At 37.8% G+C, this 17156-nt stretch overlaps 1 protein-coding gene across 1 annotated transcript; it reads left to right on the plus strand.

Moving 5' to 3' along the window:
• The first annotated feature begins 6940 nt into the window (after nucleotides 1-6940).
• On the plus strand, nucleotides 6941-10930 carry LOC128507917 (toll-like receptor 13). Its single transcript, XM_053479065.1, has 2 exons — nucleotides 6941-7031; nucleotides 7542-10930. The coding sequence occupies exon 2, from the start codon at nucleotides 7591-7593 to the stop codon at nucleotides 10489-10491; it is 2901 nt and encodes a 966-aa protein (XP_053335040.1). The 5' UTR covers nucleotides 6941-7031; nucleotides 7542-7590; the 3' UTR covers nucleotides 10492-10930.
• The last annotated feature ends 6226 nt before the right edge of the window (nucleotides 10931-17156 follow it).

The raw sequence follows: 17156 nt of genomic DNA on the forward strand, positions 1-17156 counted from the left end.
AATTTTTTCGTCCCCTTACGAAGAGTGAACATATAACAGATAAGTAATTTATACTATCTTATAATATATTCACTCGAAATGCATGTTATATGAGTAAGTTTTACAGTAATTGTTTTGCAGCACACCACTTTTAGCTGGCATCGCTAGCCCTTTAGCCCGGCTATCACAAGTTTGTTTTCGCTTCTTTACACCGATTATTTCCATTTTTGGACACCATGTCGGTTGTGTCTCTGCCTCTGTGTGCAGGTGAGCATACATTGGAGCTGCACTCGGTGAATTTGGAGCTGGAGGCCGTAGAGAAGCTGATCCGCGACCTACAGGTGAAGCTGGCCCGGCCACAGCAGCGGAAAGCCACGCTGGAATCGTCTTGGACCGACGCTCACCTGTCCCAAGTAAATTCTCTGCGTGAGAATTCTCCTACAACCTCAAGCTTAAGTGTTTCTCTGCCCAGGTCCAACGCACCAAGGACGCAGCCCGCCCAGGTTTCCAACACCCCGGCGCCGGGATACCATGAAGCCTGGATACTGCAGCCGCGGAAGACGCGCGCCATTCCCCGGACGAGGATCTCTCCCCCACCGCCGCCACCCGTCTTCGAAATCTCGACCCGAAACCGCTTCGCTCCTCTCCGCGAGACGGCACACGGCGTGCTGGTGATCGGAGACTCCATCGTGTGTGCTACCACGGCTAAATTTAAATTTGTTAAATTTGCCCCAAACAATCTGATAACCAGAAAACCAGAAAAAGGCCAAATAAGGCCTAATAATCAAAATCTACCTTTGGACTTCTCAACATTAGATCTCTTGCGCCTAAAGCACTTATTGTTAATGAAATTATCTCAAATTATTGCCTTGACGCATTATGCCTCACCAAAACCTGATTTAAAACAAATGAATATATTGGTCCAAATGGTTTACTCCGTCAGGATATTTCTATAAGCATGAACCCCGTCTAACTGGTTGCGGTGGTGGTGTTGCCACTATCCACAATGATTTACTCACTGTTACTCAGAAAATAAGGCCCAGGTTTAACTCATTTGAAGTGCTTATCATTAATATTGCTCTCCGTAAAATACATAATAAACCCGCGCTATATTTTACCCTGGTCACCGTGTACAGACCCCCAGGGCCATATGTCGATTTTCTTAAAGAATTTGGACATCTGCTATCAGACCTATTGTTTAACTCTGACAAATGTTGATAGTAGGAGACTTTAACATTCATGTAGATGATGCTAACGACGCTTTGGAATTCATAGATTTACTAAATTCCTTTGGGTTAAACAAAATATAAAGGGAGAAACTCACCGCTTTAATCATACACTAGATTTAATTATATCCCATGGTAGAAATATAGAAATATGAATCTGACTACTAAAGACAGATTCACAAGTTATCTGCCGGATCTGGACTTCTTTAATGGAAAAATCAATAGTATCATGAAGAAAATAATGAAGGTTCAACCTCTAATAGTATCTCACGATCCAGTTCAGCCTATAGCTTCACATTTAGATTTTCAGTGCTTTACAGGTATAGGACAGGAAGAGCTGTATAAACTTATCACCTCAGCTAAATCAACAACGTGCCTGTTAGACCCAATCCCAACCAGATTTTTGAAAGAAGTGATGCTTACGGTTGGAGAGCCACTTTTAAACATTATTAATTCTTCATTATATCTAGGTCACGTCCCTAAACCTTTCAAGTTGGCAGTTATTAAGCCGCTTCTTAAAAAATCTAATTTGGACGCAAATGAAATAACAAATTATAGACCGATTTCAAACCTCCCCTTTATATAAAAAATATTAGAAAAGTAGTATCAGCTCAAATATGCACATTCTTGCAAGAAAACAACATCCTTGAAGAATTTCAGTCAGGTTTCAGGCCCCATCATAGTACAAAAACTGCACTAGTTAAGATTGCAAACCACTTGTTTTTAGCTTTGGACCAAGGCTGCATCTCAATACTAGTCTTGCTTGATCTTAGTGCTGCATTCGACACTATAGATCATAATATTCTCATAGATCGTTTACAAAATCACATAGGTATTCAGGAAAAGGCATTAAAATGGTTTAGATCATACCTGTCTAATCGATACCATTTTGTAGATCTAAATGGAGAACCATCTGGTGTAATGCCAGTGAAATATGGGGTCCCACAAGGGTCAGTTTTAGGACCTCTGCTGTTCTCAATATACATGCTTCCCTTGGGTAACATCATTAGAAGACATAGGATTAGTTTCCATTGTTATGCTGATGATACCCAATTATATATCTCAACAAAACCAGACGAAATACCTAAGTTGTCTAGATTAACCGAGTGTGTGCAGGACATAAAAGATTGGATGACCAATAACTATCTTTTACTAATCTCAGACAAGACAGAGGTATTACTCATTGGCCCAAAAACCCGCACACAACAGCTTTCACAATTCAGCCTGCGTACTGTTACTACTAGCAAAAAGTAAAAGACCTGGGCGTAATATTAGACAGTAACTTGTCCTTTGAAAATCATATTTCCAATATCACAAAAACAGCCTTTTTCCATCTTAGAAATATCGCCAAACTTAGGAGCATCTTATCCGTATCTGATGCAAAAAATTTAGTTAATGCATTCATGACCTCCAGACTGGACTATTGTAATGCATTACTAGGTGGTTGTCCTGCATCCTCAATAAACAAGCTTCAGTTAGTCCAAAATGCAGCCGCCAGGGTTCTCACTGGATCCAGAAAATATGATCATATAACCCCAATATTATTATCCCTGCACTGTTCAGTTTAGAATTGATCACAAAATAGTATTACTTACATACAAGGCTTTAAATGGTGTTCGGGGCTCAGACACAGTTTCCCAGTTTAAAAGTATAAGACGCATCTCTTTTATCTGGCATACGCGTAACTCATCCCATAACTTTATACCTAAGTACCTCTATCCTGAATGGCAACTACGCTAATTCTCTCTATCTGTTCTGTACTTTTCTACCCATTCCGAGGCACCTGGAGATTGTACAAGCTTCAGTAGACAAAGGCCAGCCCTGCGAGGATCCTGAGGCATCCAGAGAAGGACCAGCTCCAGCTGGATTCTGCTTTATGATGGTTAGAGCTACACATCCTGCTCCTGTGCTCCCAGTGATCCAGACCCCATCTGCCCTCTGCACCTGCTGACTCATCCCTATGTTGAACTGGACTTCATGTTAATTTGAAGAATTTCTGTTATATTGTACTTTCAGCTGCATAACACACATGATGTTATATCATCTCTATCTGTTATCACCCAAATATGAATGGGTTCCCTGGTAAGTCTGGTTCCCCTCAAGGTTTCCACCTACTGCCATCTCAGGGGGTTTTTCCTTGCCACTGTCACGGTTACCCTTGGCTTGCTCATTAGAGACAATTCATTCATTCGTCTCATTATTATCTAGACACATTTTCCTCACACATATACAATTTGCTATTATTATTGGTATTATTATTATTATTATTATTATTATTATTTTATGAATTTTATTCATTTTTGTGAAGCTACTTTGAGACAATGACCATTGTTAAAAGCGCTATATAAATAAAATTGAATTGAATTGAATTAGCACTGGTGGTCAAGCAGCACTCTACTATGCTACTGTAATGGCTCTGTATGCCCTCTAGTGAAAAAAAAAACAAATGGAAAAAATGGAATTTAAGGTATTCTTAAGTCAACAAAGTACTACTATTGTTCTGTTGTCTTTTGGTGAGTGCAGTTTAAGCTACAACATTAAATCCTCATACAGTTTGTAAAGGTAGTTCACATAACATGGCTTTTATTTACAATTAAAAGTAAGTGTATAGATAGTACTGTATGTTATTAAGGATTCATTACTAGTGTACATACACTTAACAGTGTACAGTATCGTTGTTCTCACTGAATGTATCAGACACCTTTTTAATTTTTTTCACCTCTGGTCTCCATAAGATTCAGTCTAGTTTCTATGTATGTACAATATTAGAGCCAGCCTAAAAGAGATACATGGCCAACTATTTGGTCACTCTAAACACTGTAGATCAATTAGTTACATATCACAATTTTTTGTATGGAGATTAATGTATCACCACACTATATATATACTAAAAACCCTAAAACACCCTAAAAAATACTGGGTTAAAAACAACCCAGTTTTCTGGGAATCATATCTTGCCTCAATACTGTAATAGTTTCACATCCGAATCGTGATATAGGCTAGACATAGACGTAGTTTGACAATCATCTGGGCAGAATGGCAGCATCTGGTTATATAACCGTAAACGCTCTATTGCTCTATTTGGGTTGTTTTTAACCCAGCTGCTGGGTGAATATTGGACTAACTACATGCTGAGTTAATTTAACCCTGCAAAATGGGTTATTTGTTTAACCCAGCAAGATGGGTTAAAAATTCAACCCAAATACTAGGTCATATTTAACTATAATGCTGGGTTAATTCTACCACATAAATTGGTCAAATGTTCTACCCAGATGTTGGTTCATTTTAACTGGAATGTTGGGTTAATTCTGCCTCACAAATAGGTTATTATTATTTTCATGTTTTACAGTGAATCTGTAAAAAAAACTACCCAAGTCTATTAAACAGTTAAATTACTTTGATATACTGGTCTATTACAAAAAAAAACTTCCAAGTCTTGCAAACCATACATATATGCAATAAACAACATCCTATTGAATGTTCATAGAAAAAACTTTTTTTTTTTTTTTAAAGCGCAAGAACAGATAATCAACAGTGATATCATTACTATAACAAAGACAGAATGGAGTAATTGCACAAATAGGCTGAGGCAGCTTTTAAAGAGCAGGATCTCTCTGTGACATTAGATATCTTTTCCGAAGAACAAAACTATCCAGCCCTGGTCTCATTTTAACACACAAACACTGTCTATGACTTTTCAAGTAGGCCTCGCTATTTCATAGCAACATTACAAAAAGTCCTCTACAGGAGCACACTGCTTTGGATAGTTAATGTCAAAAATATAAAATGCCTTAAAGCACACATCAACCGCCCCAAGTAGTGTGCATTGCTCCAGAGCCAGTCCCACCAGAATAACGAATCCCTGACAGCAGCGCTGGTCATAATCTCCCAACGTCAGGATGTAGGGGTACGGCCTTGACACTTCAGCCTGCTGGAGGTATTCCACCATGTTGGTTCCAACCTTAGGAAGAAAGAAATGAAAGAAAGTAAAAATTAGTTGAATAGCAAATATTTAAACTTAATAAGACTATCAATTTAGTGTGTAATAGGATTGATAATAAATAAAAAATGACAAAGCTGTCCATTAAGACAAGGTATAGATAACCAGAAACAAAAACATGAAGACAGCTACTACCAAAAATAAATCAATAAAGGATAAAGCTCCTTAATATATTTTTTTAAGTCAGACTAGTTAATATGGTTGCTAACGCTAGCAACCTAGCTAAATGCCTGCGTCATGCTAGCCCTATAGCTAACAGTTAAATTCATCACTTCACCATCTTTGTCCACCCTGCAAGCTAAAAAGCTCAGACATCTTAGCCGTTTCTTTCACACACAGGTGGGATTCTTTGGCTATCTAGCAGCTATTGTCAGCTAAAATATCATACCACAGCTACCAGCCTGAAAGTTTGTGTGTAACCTTAACACAGTAACAGTAATAAATGTTACATATAGTGATAATTTTTCTTTGATATGTGACTTAGGTGAGTGAACATGTATTTAACGTCATTTTCCCTTAAATGCACAAGGTGGATGAACCGTCATTAGCGCTCAAAAGAGTAGACACGAAGCTGACAGCCGCTGAATATACACTTTGGGGGAGGAGCCAACCAAACTTCAACCGGGCAGCTTCATTACACAAAAACTACCCAACTTTCTGTAAATAACCCAGAAAAATTACCCAACAGAGGCAACCCAGCGTTTGGGTAGAAAAAACAACCCAGCAATTTTTTTGTGTGTGTATATATAAATATATATATATACAGGTGGGCCACTCTAAACTATATTGGGTATTGTATATGTATTGTATAAGGTCGTATATGTTACAGTATGCAAGTTAGTGTGTGACTTTTGTGTCATACGTGAATCACACCATGCACAGACAGGGGGCGCTACATTATGTATTTTTTATAGCTGCAGATTATTATTTCACTCCACCCTAGATAGAAAATCATTTAGTGTGTTGCAAAAGGTCTGGGCACACCCCCTGATCAGTCAAAGCTCTGTCACGAACAGAAATGTGTCCTTGTCTAAGAAAGAAAAGCAAAGGCTATAATCAGTTTGCAACAAATAATAATTAGTTTGTGAAAATAAAACAAACACTCTTTTCCAACAAAAAAGTATCATTTAGAAGAAAATGTATATATGTATTATACAGACGGAGGTTCACCACCACAAGTTCCCAAAGGCGCTCTAAGTGAAACTACCCTAAATTATCACTTCTGCTCAACTTCTACTTAAGACCGGCAGTAAAAGTAGTAAAGTAGTAAAGATCATCTCAGTGGTCTACAGGTGGACTGGAAGCACCGGCACCTTCCCCAGGTTTTACAAACTTATCATGGGCACCATCTAGTGTTGTGAGTAATTATGTAACTGTAGGGAAATAAACCACCACAGGGTTCTTCTTCTCCAAATGAGAACTTAGTACAAAGGTTCCAGCAAAAGATGACTGCCTGACAGTGGTGGTATTTATTGCAAACTCAAAAATAATGTCATACTTCATTTGACTTTGCTTAAGGTCTCAGTAATTGTGCACACAGAAAATCTTTTTTTGTTTAACTACAATATATTTTTTGTTAAATGCTAACTAGAGTTAGGTTAATATACATCACATATAGTCAATTTTATTTTTGTATTTCCGTTTTTATATGACTAGGCACAAGGTTTTTATATGACTAAGCAAAAAAACAGCCTAACACATGTCACTTACTGTAGTGAAAATGGCCATACTTCTGTATTTTTCTCCTTATATGACATACTTCCTCGTGTCATGGTTAAACAAGCCTTGGGAATCCATTCAAGTGTAGAGGTTTAGGAGAAAAGGAGGTATGGTCTTTTACAAATGTATTTTCTATCAGTAGTAGAAAAGTAATATTGTTTTGTTATCATAAGTCTATTTAAGATTATGATTTAAAAAGAAAGAGCTTTAAAAAAGGTTTTCAGGCCAATGTAGGTAGTATTAGTAGTAGTATTGTTTTTTAATAGTATTACCTGAGTCTGTGGTTTGAACCAATTTGTAAAATGTGTAAAATTTGTCTTGCATGTAACATCAGCATAATTCCGTAAAGCCAGTGTAAAACCAAAATGACTTTATTCCTCAAATCTCCTCCTTATATAATTTAAAAAAACTGTGCTTTTGTATAATAGTGTTGTATAACATTAAATCAGTCTGGTAAATAAAACCTGGTGTCTGGTAAATTAAGTATTAACTTTATTACTGTCTTGATATCCAGATATAACAAAGTCATATAAATCGGCATTTTCTTCTTTTTGCCAGAACTAGATAGAAATCTTTCTTAACAATAAATCTGATATTTGTATAATTTTTCTTTACAGCTCTTGCACAAGAAGGAGAAATCTGAATTTCAACTCATTCTGTTTAGGAATGACCACAAATTTAGACATGATGTGTCTCCAGGCAACAATGTCACTGGCTCTTCTCAGTATATACATCTTCAGTTTTCAAGTCAGTGCGTTTTCATTAACAAACTGCACCGTCTCAGCGGCTCTAAACAACACTCGGGAGTTAAACGTTCTTTGCTATAAGATGGGCTTTTATACGGTTCCTTCTTCGATACCCAGAAATGCCAGATTCATAGACATGTCCTTCAACTACTTTTCAAACATTAGAGCTGGAGACTTTAAGGACCTTTGGAACTTAAGAGTTTTCAACTTATCTAATAATAACATCTTAAATATAGAAGAAGGTACTGCAAAGCATTTTCCCAACTTAATCAAACTTAATCTGGCCTACAACAAGTTGAAAACAGTCTCAAGAGGTCTACTGGACGGTCTTCTCAACCTGCAAGTGCTGCGACTTGATGGGAATTTAATCGAAAGCATTGACGAATATGCTTTTAACACTCTTTGGAGTTTGACCATCCTGAACCTTACGGAAAATAACCTCAGACAGATTGCCAACGTCAGACCAGTGCTTTTATCTCCAAACTTGGAGGAATTGCTCATCGGAAGCAATAAATTTGACGTTTTTAATTCATACGAACTGTCAAGGACGACTTTGTCACTGAAAAAAATTGATTTGTCTTACAATCCATTGACCAAGTTCCAAATCACTGAGAACATTTTCCCAAATCTGTATTGCCTTGATTTATCACACTGTGGTCGAAACAGGACTATGCTATGGAATATTACTGATAAGGCTTTTCTGAATTCAGTAAAAGCACTGAATCTGACCGGAGTACACATCCGAGAGAAGGACCTCACCTCAGTACTTCAGAACATTACCTGGGCTTCCTTGTTTATACTCAAATTAAGCGAACTGAATCAGATACAGCCAGAGACTCTTTTACATTTTGGATGCTTGCCTGGACTCAAGGTGCTACGCATGCGGCGCAACAGAATCTCAAACCTGACGACTCAAATGCTCGATCCCTGCTCTAACTTGACAGAGCTAGACTTTGGAGATAACGAAATATCTACTATTTCTGCGCCCATATTTAAAGAACTAACACAGCTTAAGAAACTCTATCTACAAGTTAATAAACTCACCGAGGTCAACAATTCATTTCAGAATCTTCTGATGCTTGAGTATCTAGATCTTAGTACAAACAGTATAAGTGATTTAACCTGTTTAGACTTTGCCAATTTAACACAGTTAAATACGCTATATTTGTACAGCAACAAAATTTCAAAACTTTTACCATGTGTGTTTAAAGATTTAAATAATCTTGAAATTTTAAAGATGGGGACAAATAAATTATTAAAGATTGACGTTGCTTTTCAACAAGGCCTTCCTTCCCTAAAGTACTTGCAAGTGACACGTAATAAGTTAAGCACAATTTACAAGGAGAGCTTTAAAAATTTGTCTAGTCTTAGAACCCTTGATCTTGGGGACAATCAGATTGTTGAGATTGAACCACATGCATTTTCAGGGCTGACAAATCTAACAGACATGTTACTTAACTCTAACAAGATAACGGGTAAAACAATAAAAGACCCAGCTGTGTTCTTTGGCATGCCTAACCTGAAAACCCTAGAACTGCGAAGCAATGTCATTCATTATGGCGATGATATGTTGCAAAATCCCCCGTTTTTTTATTTAAGTTCACTAAATATTTTGTCTATTCATAGTCAAAGACGAGGTTCTGGGAAATTCCCCTCAAATCTGCTTCAAGGTTTAACTTCCTTAACAACGTTCAATGGTGGAAACATGAACCTGAATAATCTCCATTCTGATACGTTTAAGTCCACTCCTAACCTTCGGGTTTTAGACCTCTCAGAGAACGTGTTTGCAGACGACAACTCTATAACCGCAGAAGTTTTCCACCCGATTCCAAAGCTGAAAAGGCTTATCATCCGAAGCACTCAGATTCATTCTCTGAATTTTTTAATTAATGCAAACCTTTCTAGACTTACGGCCTTGAGAGCATCTGCGAATAAGTTAGACGTCATCAGTCAAACGTTGATTCGGTCACTCCCTCATCTGATATCTCTCGACTTGCAGAAAAACACCTTTACTTGTGACTGCAACAATGCTTTTTTTATCAACTGGGCTTTAAACAGTAATAACACCCAGGTTATTTACCTGAATGGATATACTTGTAGCTATCCTTTATCTCTGAGAGGTAAAAGCATTTTAGACATGAATGTAGAGTCGTGTAACGTGAATATAGACTTCATCATGTTTGTACTCAGCTCTGTCATAGTTATGCTGACTCTTCTGGGGTCATTCATTTATCAGTTCTTGCGCTGGCAGGTTTTGTATGCGTACTACCTATTCCTCGCCTTCCTGTATGACAGCAAACGGAAACAGATGCACCAGCAACATGGATTCAAATACGATGCCTTTATTTCCTACAATGCCCAGGACGAACCTTGGGTTGTCGAAGAACTTATTCCTAATTTGGAAGACGAACAGGGCTGGAGACTCTGTCTACATCATAGAGACTTTGAGCCAGGAAGATCCATCATAGACAACATCATGGACGGGATATACAGCAGTCGTAAGACCATATGCTTGATCACACATAATTATTTGAGAAGCACATGGTGCTCCAAGGAAATCCAGATGGCTAACTTTAGACTGTTTGATGAAAAGAAAGATGTATTAATCCTGATATTTCTGGAGGACATTCCTACCTGTCAGCTGTCTCCTTACTATCGGATGCGTCAGCTGGTAAAAAAGAAGACTTACCTCAAATGGCCCAAACATGGAGAAGACACACGGGTATTTTGGCAGAAACTGAGAATGGCTTTAGAGACCAAGGAAGGCCCAGAAGATGAGAAAGCTTTTCTCAGTGGACATGGGGAATGTGACTTTGTGTAAAGTCTATCATTTATGCATTTCTATTAATAAACAAATTTATTTTCATTGCATTCCACTCTCAAACACTGAGTCATTGATTCAGGAATAAAGGTTGAGTAAAGTGATGAGGATATTCATTAAGTCTTTATTATTCTGAGTTGTGTTGAACAGCACGTCTCTGTGGCTTCTTTTCTTACTTTGTTCCCTAATGTATCCCTCAGCAAGAGTCCTGGCCCCCTAGATATAAGGCCATTATGACCATTTACTCTTTTCATTTCTGTTTTCATTGCTTACATTGAGGCACAGTTTTCAGTTTTTGAGTTCACAAACTTTAAGTTTAATAGAAAATTGTCAAATCAGAGGGCTGCATGCCTATTAGATCCCTCAAATCAATCAATTAATGCTTGTATAAATAAAAAAAATGCTAAGTGTGTGGGGGTGTGTGTGTGTGAGGGGTGCTTGTACTTTAACTATTAAACACAGCTTTAACTTCAACTTTCAATTGTAGTTTTTTTTTTCTACCATGAAACTTTCCTTAATCTGGAAGTGATGATTCAGTACAATCAGGTCATCAGCTGGCTTCATTTTATTGCCACATAATGTTGCTGAGACTAGACCTGAGCAACTGAAACAGCAACACTGCCTCCAAAGGCTTGTACAGTGGCCACTATGCATAATGGGTGCATCACTTCATGCGCTTACCTTCTTACCGTGATGCGCTCATACTGTAGCTCTAAAATAGGCTCAATCTGGATTCATCAGATCACACGATCTTTCTCCATCGCTCCAAAATCCAATCCTTATGATTTCCAGCAAAGTGAAAGTTTTCTTTGCAGTAGTTTTTTTTATAGCCACAGAGTTTTTTAGTACCAATCCTAAGTTCTCATCACAGTGTGTATGGAAATGCTCTTATTTTACTATTGCACATAATTCTGATTTCTCAATAATTAACCCAGTTCATGTAATTTCAAATCACCTTAGTTGGTGGCTTTGCTTGAGTCAGGCCAATCTGCCAATCTTGATATAGACCCCTCTGAGAATGCAATATATACACATCTCAGATAGCAAGGTGACATTGATTCAATCACAAGTTGGTTGATGCTTTAATGTTGATTCAATGATGATTCAATGTTGTTCTTTTATCTGGGATATCCTTTCATACTTCTATGGACAAAAGTATTTGGCTAAACCTACAATGACATTGTATCCAAATACATATATGTCAATATTTGATATTTAATTTCAAAAGTTGGTTTCCCTTTTGCAGCTGAAAGATTTTGAAGATTTTGGATTGTTTCTCTGGGCTTTTTTGGGGGATCTTAACATGCTGAAAAGGTCATGAAAATCTGTAGACAGGTTGGAATCTGCGCCCATTAGGACACCTGAGCAGCTGGTCCCCGAGCTGCCTTTTGCTGCATGGTTCATACACACTTGAATGTATACATGCAAAACCCGGTACAGATTTAGAGCTTATTTAGCTGAACAACTTCCATGTCATGGGCTCTACTCAAAAAGAAGTCAGTTTTTTTTGTGTCATTTGCAAAACACACCCAGTGTAATTTGATACACTCCTATAAGGGATTTATATGAGAGTCACCGAACTGGTCATACAGCATGTGAGTGATCTCAAGGCATTGAGGATACAAAATTACAGAGGAAGGGGTAAATAAAACTAGGAAAGAATAAAATAAAATATAAAAACTAAAGTTAAAAAAATAATAATAAATAACTGTACAAAAAAATACACAATATAGAAAATATTTGAAGAATGTTTGAAGAAATATATAACAATAAGAGCAGCTGAACGGGTAGGTATATATTTATGTAATTTTTGTGTGGAATGAAGTTAGAATAAATGGTAATGAAAGAATGGTAATGTCCAACGTTTGTGCAATCCACATAAGTGTCTAGTGCAGTGCAAAATATGCTTAAAAGTGATTTATTTAAAGTGACTTGTGACAGAGTGATATGATGACCACCGGGTGTAGTTGTGCAGTGGCCACTAGTGTAAACGAATGTAGCATCAGCATTAGCATCGCTAGCGTCTTTAGCTGCAGCCTCGAAGCGAGCATAGAAAGTGTTCAGCTCGTCTGCCAGAGTCACGGCCGCGTTCGTCATTGTGTCCCTGCCACAGGTTCCTAGAGTCACTCTGTTGGAGTTGTGACTCTAGTTTTTCTACCGTAGCGCTGCTTTGCCTCTTTCACCGCCTTTCGGACGTTGTATGACGCAGCCTTGTACGGTTCCATGTCCCCCGACGCATGGTGGGGCAGGTGATGTGTTGATGAAAGTTAGGCGCTGCGCGTTTGAGGCACTGTTAAAGTTCCGGTGTTTGAATTATTTTAGTGGCTCAGTTATTTAAATCTTGTTCATCAAAATGAGCAAATCTTCTTTTAAGTAATTTAGTTTATTTCGTTCTTTTAAACAGAAATAAAATAAAATGTTACATTTTCAATAAACAGACCCCCAAATTTTGGCTATAGTTTCAGTAATGAAAATATTACAATGCCACTGAGGACATACTGTATTATGATAAACAGAATGAGTAGCTCACCTCCTATATGTTGTGGTATGAATAATTCGTTCTTCGTTGAATCTATTGAACAGCATAGCGTCTATGGGAGTCGCGTGACAAAAGAACGAACGACTTGAGACTGGAAGACTTGTTGAGAACCGTTCAATTCTGTTTTCTGTGTACTGCACTGCATAGCGTCTATAGGAGTCCTGTGACAAAAGAACAAAAGTAACTACACTGGAACCCTGAATTACGAGCATAATTCATTCCGGAAGCGGAATTCCAAAACACTCGTAATTTTTCCATAAGAAATAATGAAAACTCAAATTATCCGTTCCACAGCCCAAAAAAATAAATGCATAAAAATAATTAATACAAAATATAAAGTAAAAATAAAACAAATTAAATGCACTTTACTTTAAAAAAGTACAAATAAATCCTGACAGATAAGTGTTTCCAGTTATGCGCGCAGGCGCTGTGTGTGTGAAGCTAGTCACACACACACACACACACACACACACACACACACATAAATGGAAAGACTGTTTTGTCGGAAAAATTAGCAAGGAACATCGCTATGACACTTCTTACACACACACATACACAAACACACACACACTCATGAGTATGCGCTGTGGGAGTAGTTTCTATTTGGTTTTATGTGATTTTACTTACTTTTAAGGAACAAAAGTTACCCAACTAAATATAATCGACATTTTCTGTAGTAGATTTGAGATGTGCTTGCCTAGGAATAGGATGGGGAATCTTACGTGCAAAAGCTGACCACATAAGGCATCCTGGAACATGCTTGCCCAGGAAGTTGAGATATACATAGAACAGGGGAATTTAAGGGAACCCAGCTGTTGTTGTGACATCACTGTATACTGAATAAGCTCCATTTTATAGGGAAGTATTTAAACAGAAAGCATGATATTCGGCCGTTATTGCATGAAAAATAAAGGTTGTAATCTTCTGAAACCAAAGTCCTCAATTAATTTCCACGACAACACTCACATGTGTGTGTTTTAGAAGCACCCCCTCTCTCACACACAAACTAAAGGCGAGAGAGATAGGGTGTGCGTAAATCGGCACAATGTCAAATTACGCCCGCACACATACATAACTACAGGCTGATGGAGAACATGAATTTTTAACCTCCTAATGAGACTTTCTTTTGCTTTACATGCACGCACACACGTTTTATAAGAAACAATACACGTGCGCTGTACACACGCGCTTACAAACACAAAATAAATGTTTTACAAACAGACACTTGGTTATACTGTTATATTAAACAGTACACGCGTGCACTGATGTTGATTATACCAGTGAGAGACGCGCACTATTCCGCAGCAGAAGAGAGAGAAAAACTGTTGAACCATGTTACTCGCAATCCGAGGTTTCACTGTACTTATTTCATCTCCAGTACATAACATACGGAGGTTTTGCGAGTATCTGGGCTCCCAGGGTCGTGTAGTGTGCGCAACAGTCCCCCAAGCGCTAGGAATCATAGAGCCAGGGCTGCATCCGTACATTTTATATATTTTTGGCATCCTGAAACACGGCAGGATGGAACCGAACACCTAACATTTTGCTGGAGACCGCTGCTCCCCGAAACACCAGTGGTGGCAGAGATTGAACCACAGCCTCCCTGAAGCGGACTGCGAGGCACAATCTACGAGGGGGTGCTCAGCTCGGCACACCCTTTGCGCTTTACGCCTGGCGAGAACCGGACCTGGTCAGGACTGGGAGGCCGACAGTCCCGACCCCTAAGCACGGCGGGGAGAAACCACACAAAAGCCTGCTCATAGAGCTTTTAAATGGGAACACCTATATCAGGGGTCGGCAACTGGCGGACATTAAATGCCTGTAATGCGGACATTGAATGGACATCAATGCGTGCATTGAAGACAACAGAAAGTGAAAGCGGCGCGTAGACAGATGGGTGAAAAAAATGTCACTTTCAAAAATGTTTAAAGTTGATTTGGGGTAAAAAAAAAGCATACATTCTTCCTGCATCGAACTGTATGAGACCTGTGTGTCTTTTTTGCTTGTACTCTGTTGTGGTTGTCAAATGTGGACACATTAAACACCATTACGAAGCTAAACACAGACACTGAAGAAACAGCATGTGCTGTGCGTGGGCTTTGGAAGAGGCATAATAGCAGAGGTGAATTACTTGGAAAGAGTCTTTTTTTATTATATTTTTATTGATATTTAACAACAACAAAAAAGCAGAGCCAGATCAATATACAATCGACACCCACAGCAAACATTTAAACAAAAACAATAATTTGTTAATATAAGAGTAAACATGGAAACACCCAAGGGCAAAACAGTTCAGTAAAAGAAAACATAACAGAAAGACAGAGTCGTGAACGTTCAAGTAGATCCCACAAAGGGGCCCATATCCGCCAGAATAGTTCAGATTTGTTATGTAAGTTTTTCCAATGGTAGAAGATTACCCACTTGTGCCAAACACATGTTAACAGTTGGTACACGAGATGATGAACATAAGATAAGTATACATTTTTTTGCCAAATAAGTAATGAACAGGGGTGAGATATGTTCTATATATGAATTTCAAGTTTTGCTTATGCACAGAAACTAAAGTTGATTTGTGAAAAACCTTCTCACATATAGAGAGCCATTCATCACCAGTGAATGATCGGCCTATATCCTTTTCCCAAACTTTTCTTAAAGGATTCAAAGGTGAAGAGGTTTCTGATAAAAGGGAGCCATACAGATAGGAAATCTGACCCTTCAATGCCCCTGGAAGAAGGAGATGATTTTCAACATCAGACAATTCAAAGCGAATTTTGCCCTGTCTTATTTCCGATTGAGTCTTTTTTTTTTTTTTTTTTTTAAACATTCTCTTTATTAAGTTTTTTTTATATTGGCACAACATTTCAATACACCTCTTACAAATTGTATTGATCTCAAATAGTACAAAAAAAATTTAAACAGACAAAAAAAGAAAAAAAAGAAGGGGGAAGGTTGGGGTTCCACATCTGCTCTTTTATAGAAAAAAAAATTAATAAAAGGCTTCCATGCTGCATAAAATTTTTCAGTCTTTTTTTTTTGTGAGAATCTGATCTTTTTCCATTGTAGGTGAAGCATAACATCTTTAATGAGAGTTGAATGTTGTGGTGGATTTTTTTCTTTCCAGTTGAGCAAAATTGGCCTACGTGCTAAGAGTACCACAGTTTTAAGCATTTCTAAAACTTTATCACTACCCACACCAAAAATAGCTAGTATTGAGTCTGAATCCAAAGATTTTTCCAACACCTCTGACAATAATTGAAAAACCAAAATCCAATAGTTACTGATGTTGGGACAATTCCAAAACATATGACCTAGTGATGCTGGAGCTTGACCACACCTGTCACATTGCGGATCCACTGAGGGAAACATTTTAGAGAGCTTTAGTTTGGATATGTGAAGTCTATGTAAGATCTTAAATTGTATGAACCATGCCTAATACACACTGAAACTGAATAAACCTTTTCTTGTGCTTCATCCCACTGCTTTTCTGTAATGTCTATTCCAAGGTCTTATCTCTTCCAATGCCTTAATGTTAAATGTCTCTTAAATGTTATAATGAAACATCACATTGTAGCTGTGATAGTTTGTTATATATAATGGATATTCCTCCTTTAGTAAATGGATTGGCAGTTAGGGGGCTTAAAATAGAGCATGCCTGCCACTTAAAATGCTTTCGTATCTGTTTCCAAATTTTAAATGAATTAGAAACCAATGGATTATTCAGCTCTTCTATTGGAGCAGGGGCAGACAAAGCCGAGTAAATTAATGCTGGCCAAGAGGAAGGTGAACATGATTTATTTCCCACACCATGTCACACCATTCTATTGACCTCTTCTTTATTCCAAATGAAAGTGCTCTTATATTACATGCCCAATATTACAGTTAAAAATTAGGTAAACCCATCCCTCCTTTCGGCTTAATCCTTTGTAAGTACATCTTCTTAATTCTAGGGTTCTTTTTGTTTTAAATATATTGAGTTATTAATCTGTCCAAATTCCTAAAAAATGATTTATTAATAAAGACTGGTATACACTGAAAAAGAAATAAATATTTGGGCAAAATACTCATTTTCACCGTATTAATACGGCCCGCCAAAGAAACAGGGAGATTGGATCACTTTTTGAGAATA

This window comes from Clarias gariepinus, chromosome 19, assembly GCF_024256425.1.
Source record: "Clarias gariepinus isolate MV-2021 ecotype Netherlands chromosome 19, CGAR_prim_01v2, whole genome shotgun sequence".
NCBI classification, from domain to species: Eukaryota; Metazoa; Chordata; class Actinopteri; order Siluriformes; family Clariidae; genus Clarias; species Clarias gariepinus.

What these genes read in the sequence shown, in the direction of transcription:
- LOC128507917 (XM_053479065.1), top strand. Translation starts at nt 7,591, where the DNA reads ATGACCACAAATTTAGACATGATGTGTCTCCAGGCAACAATGTCACTG.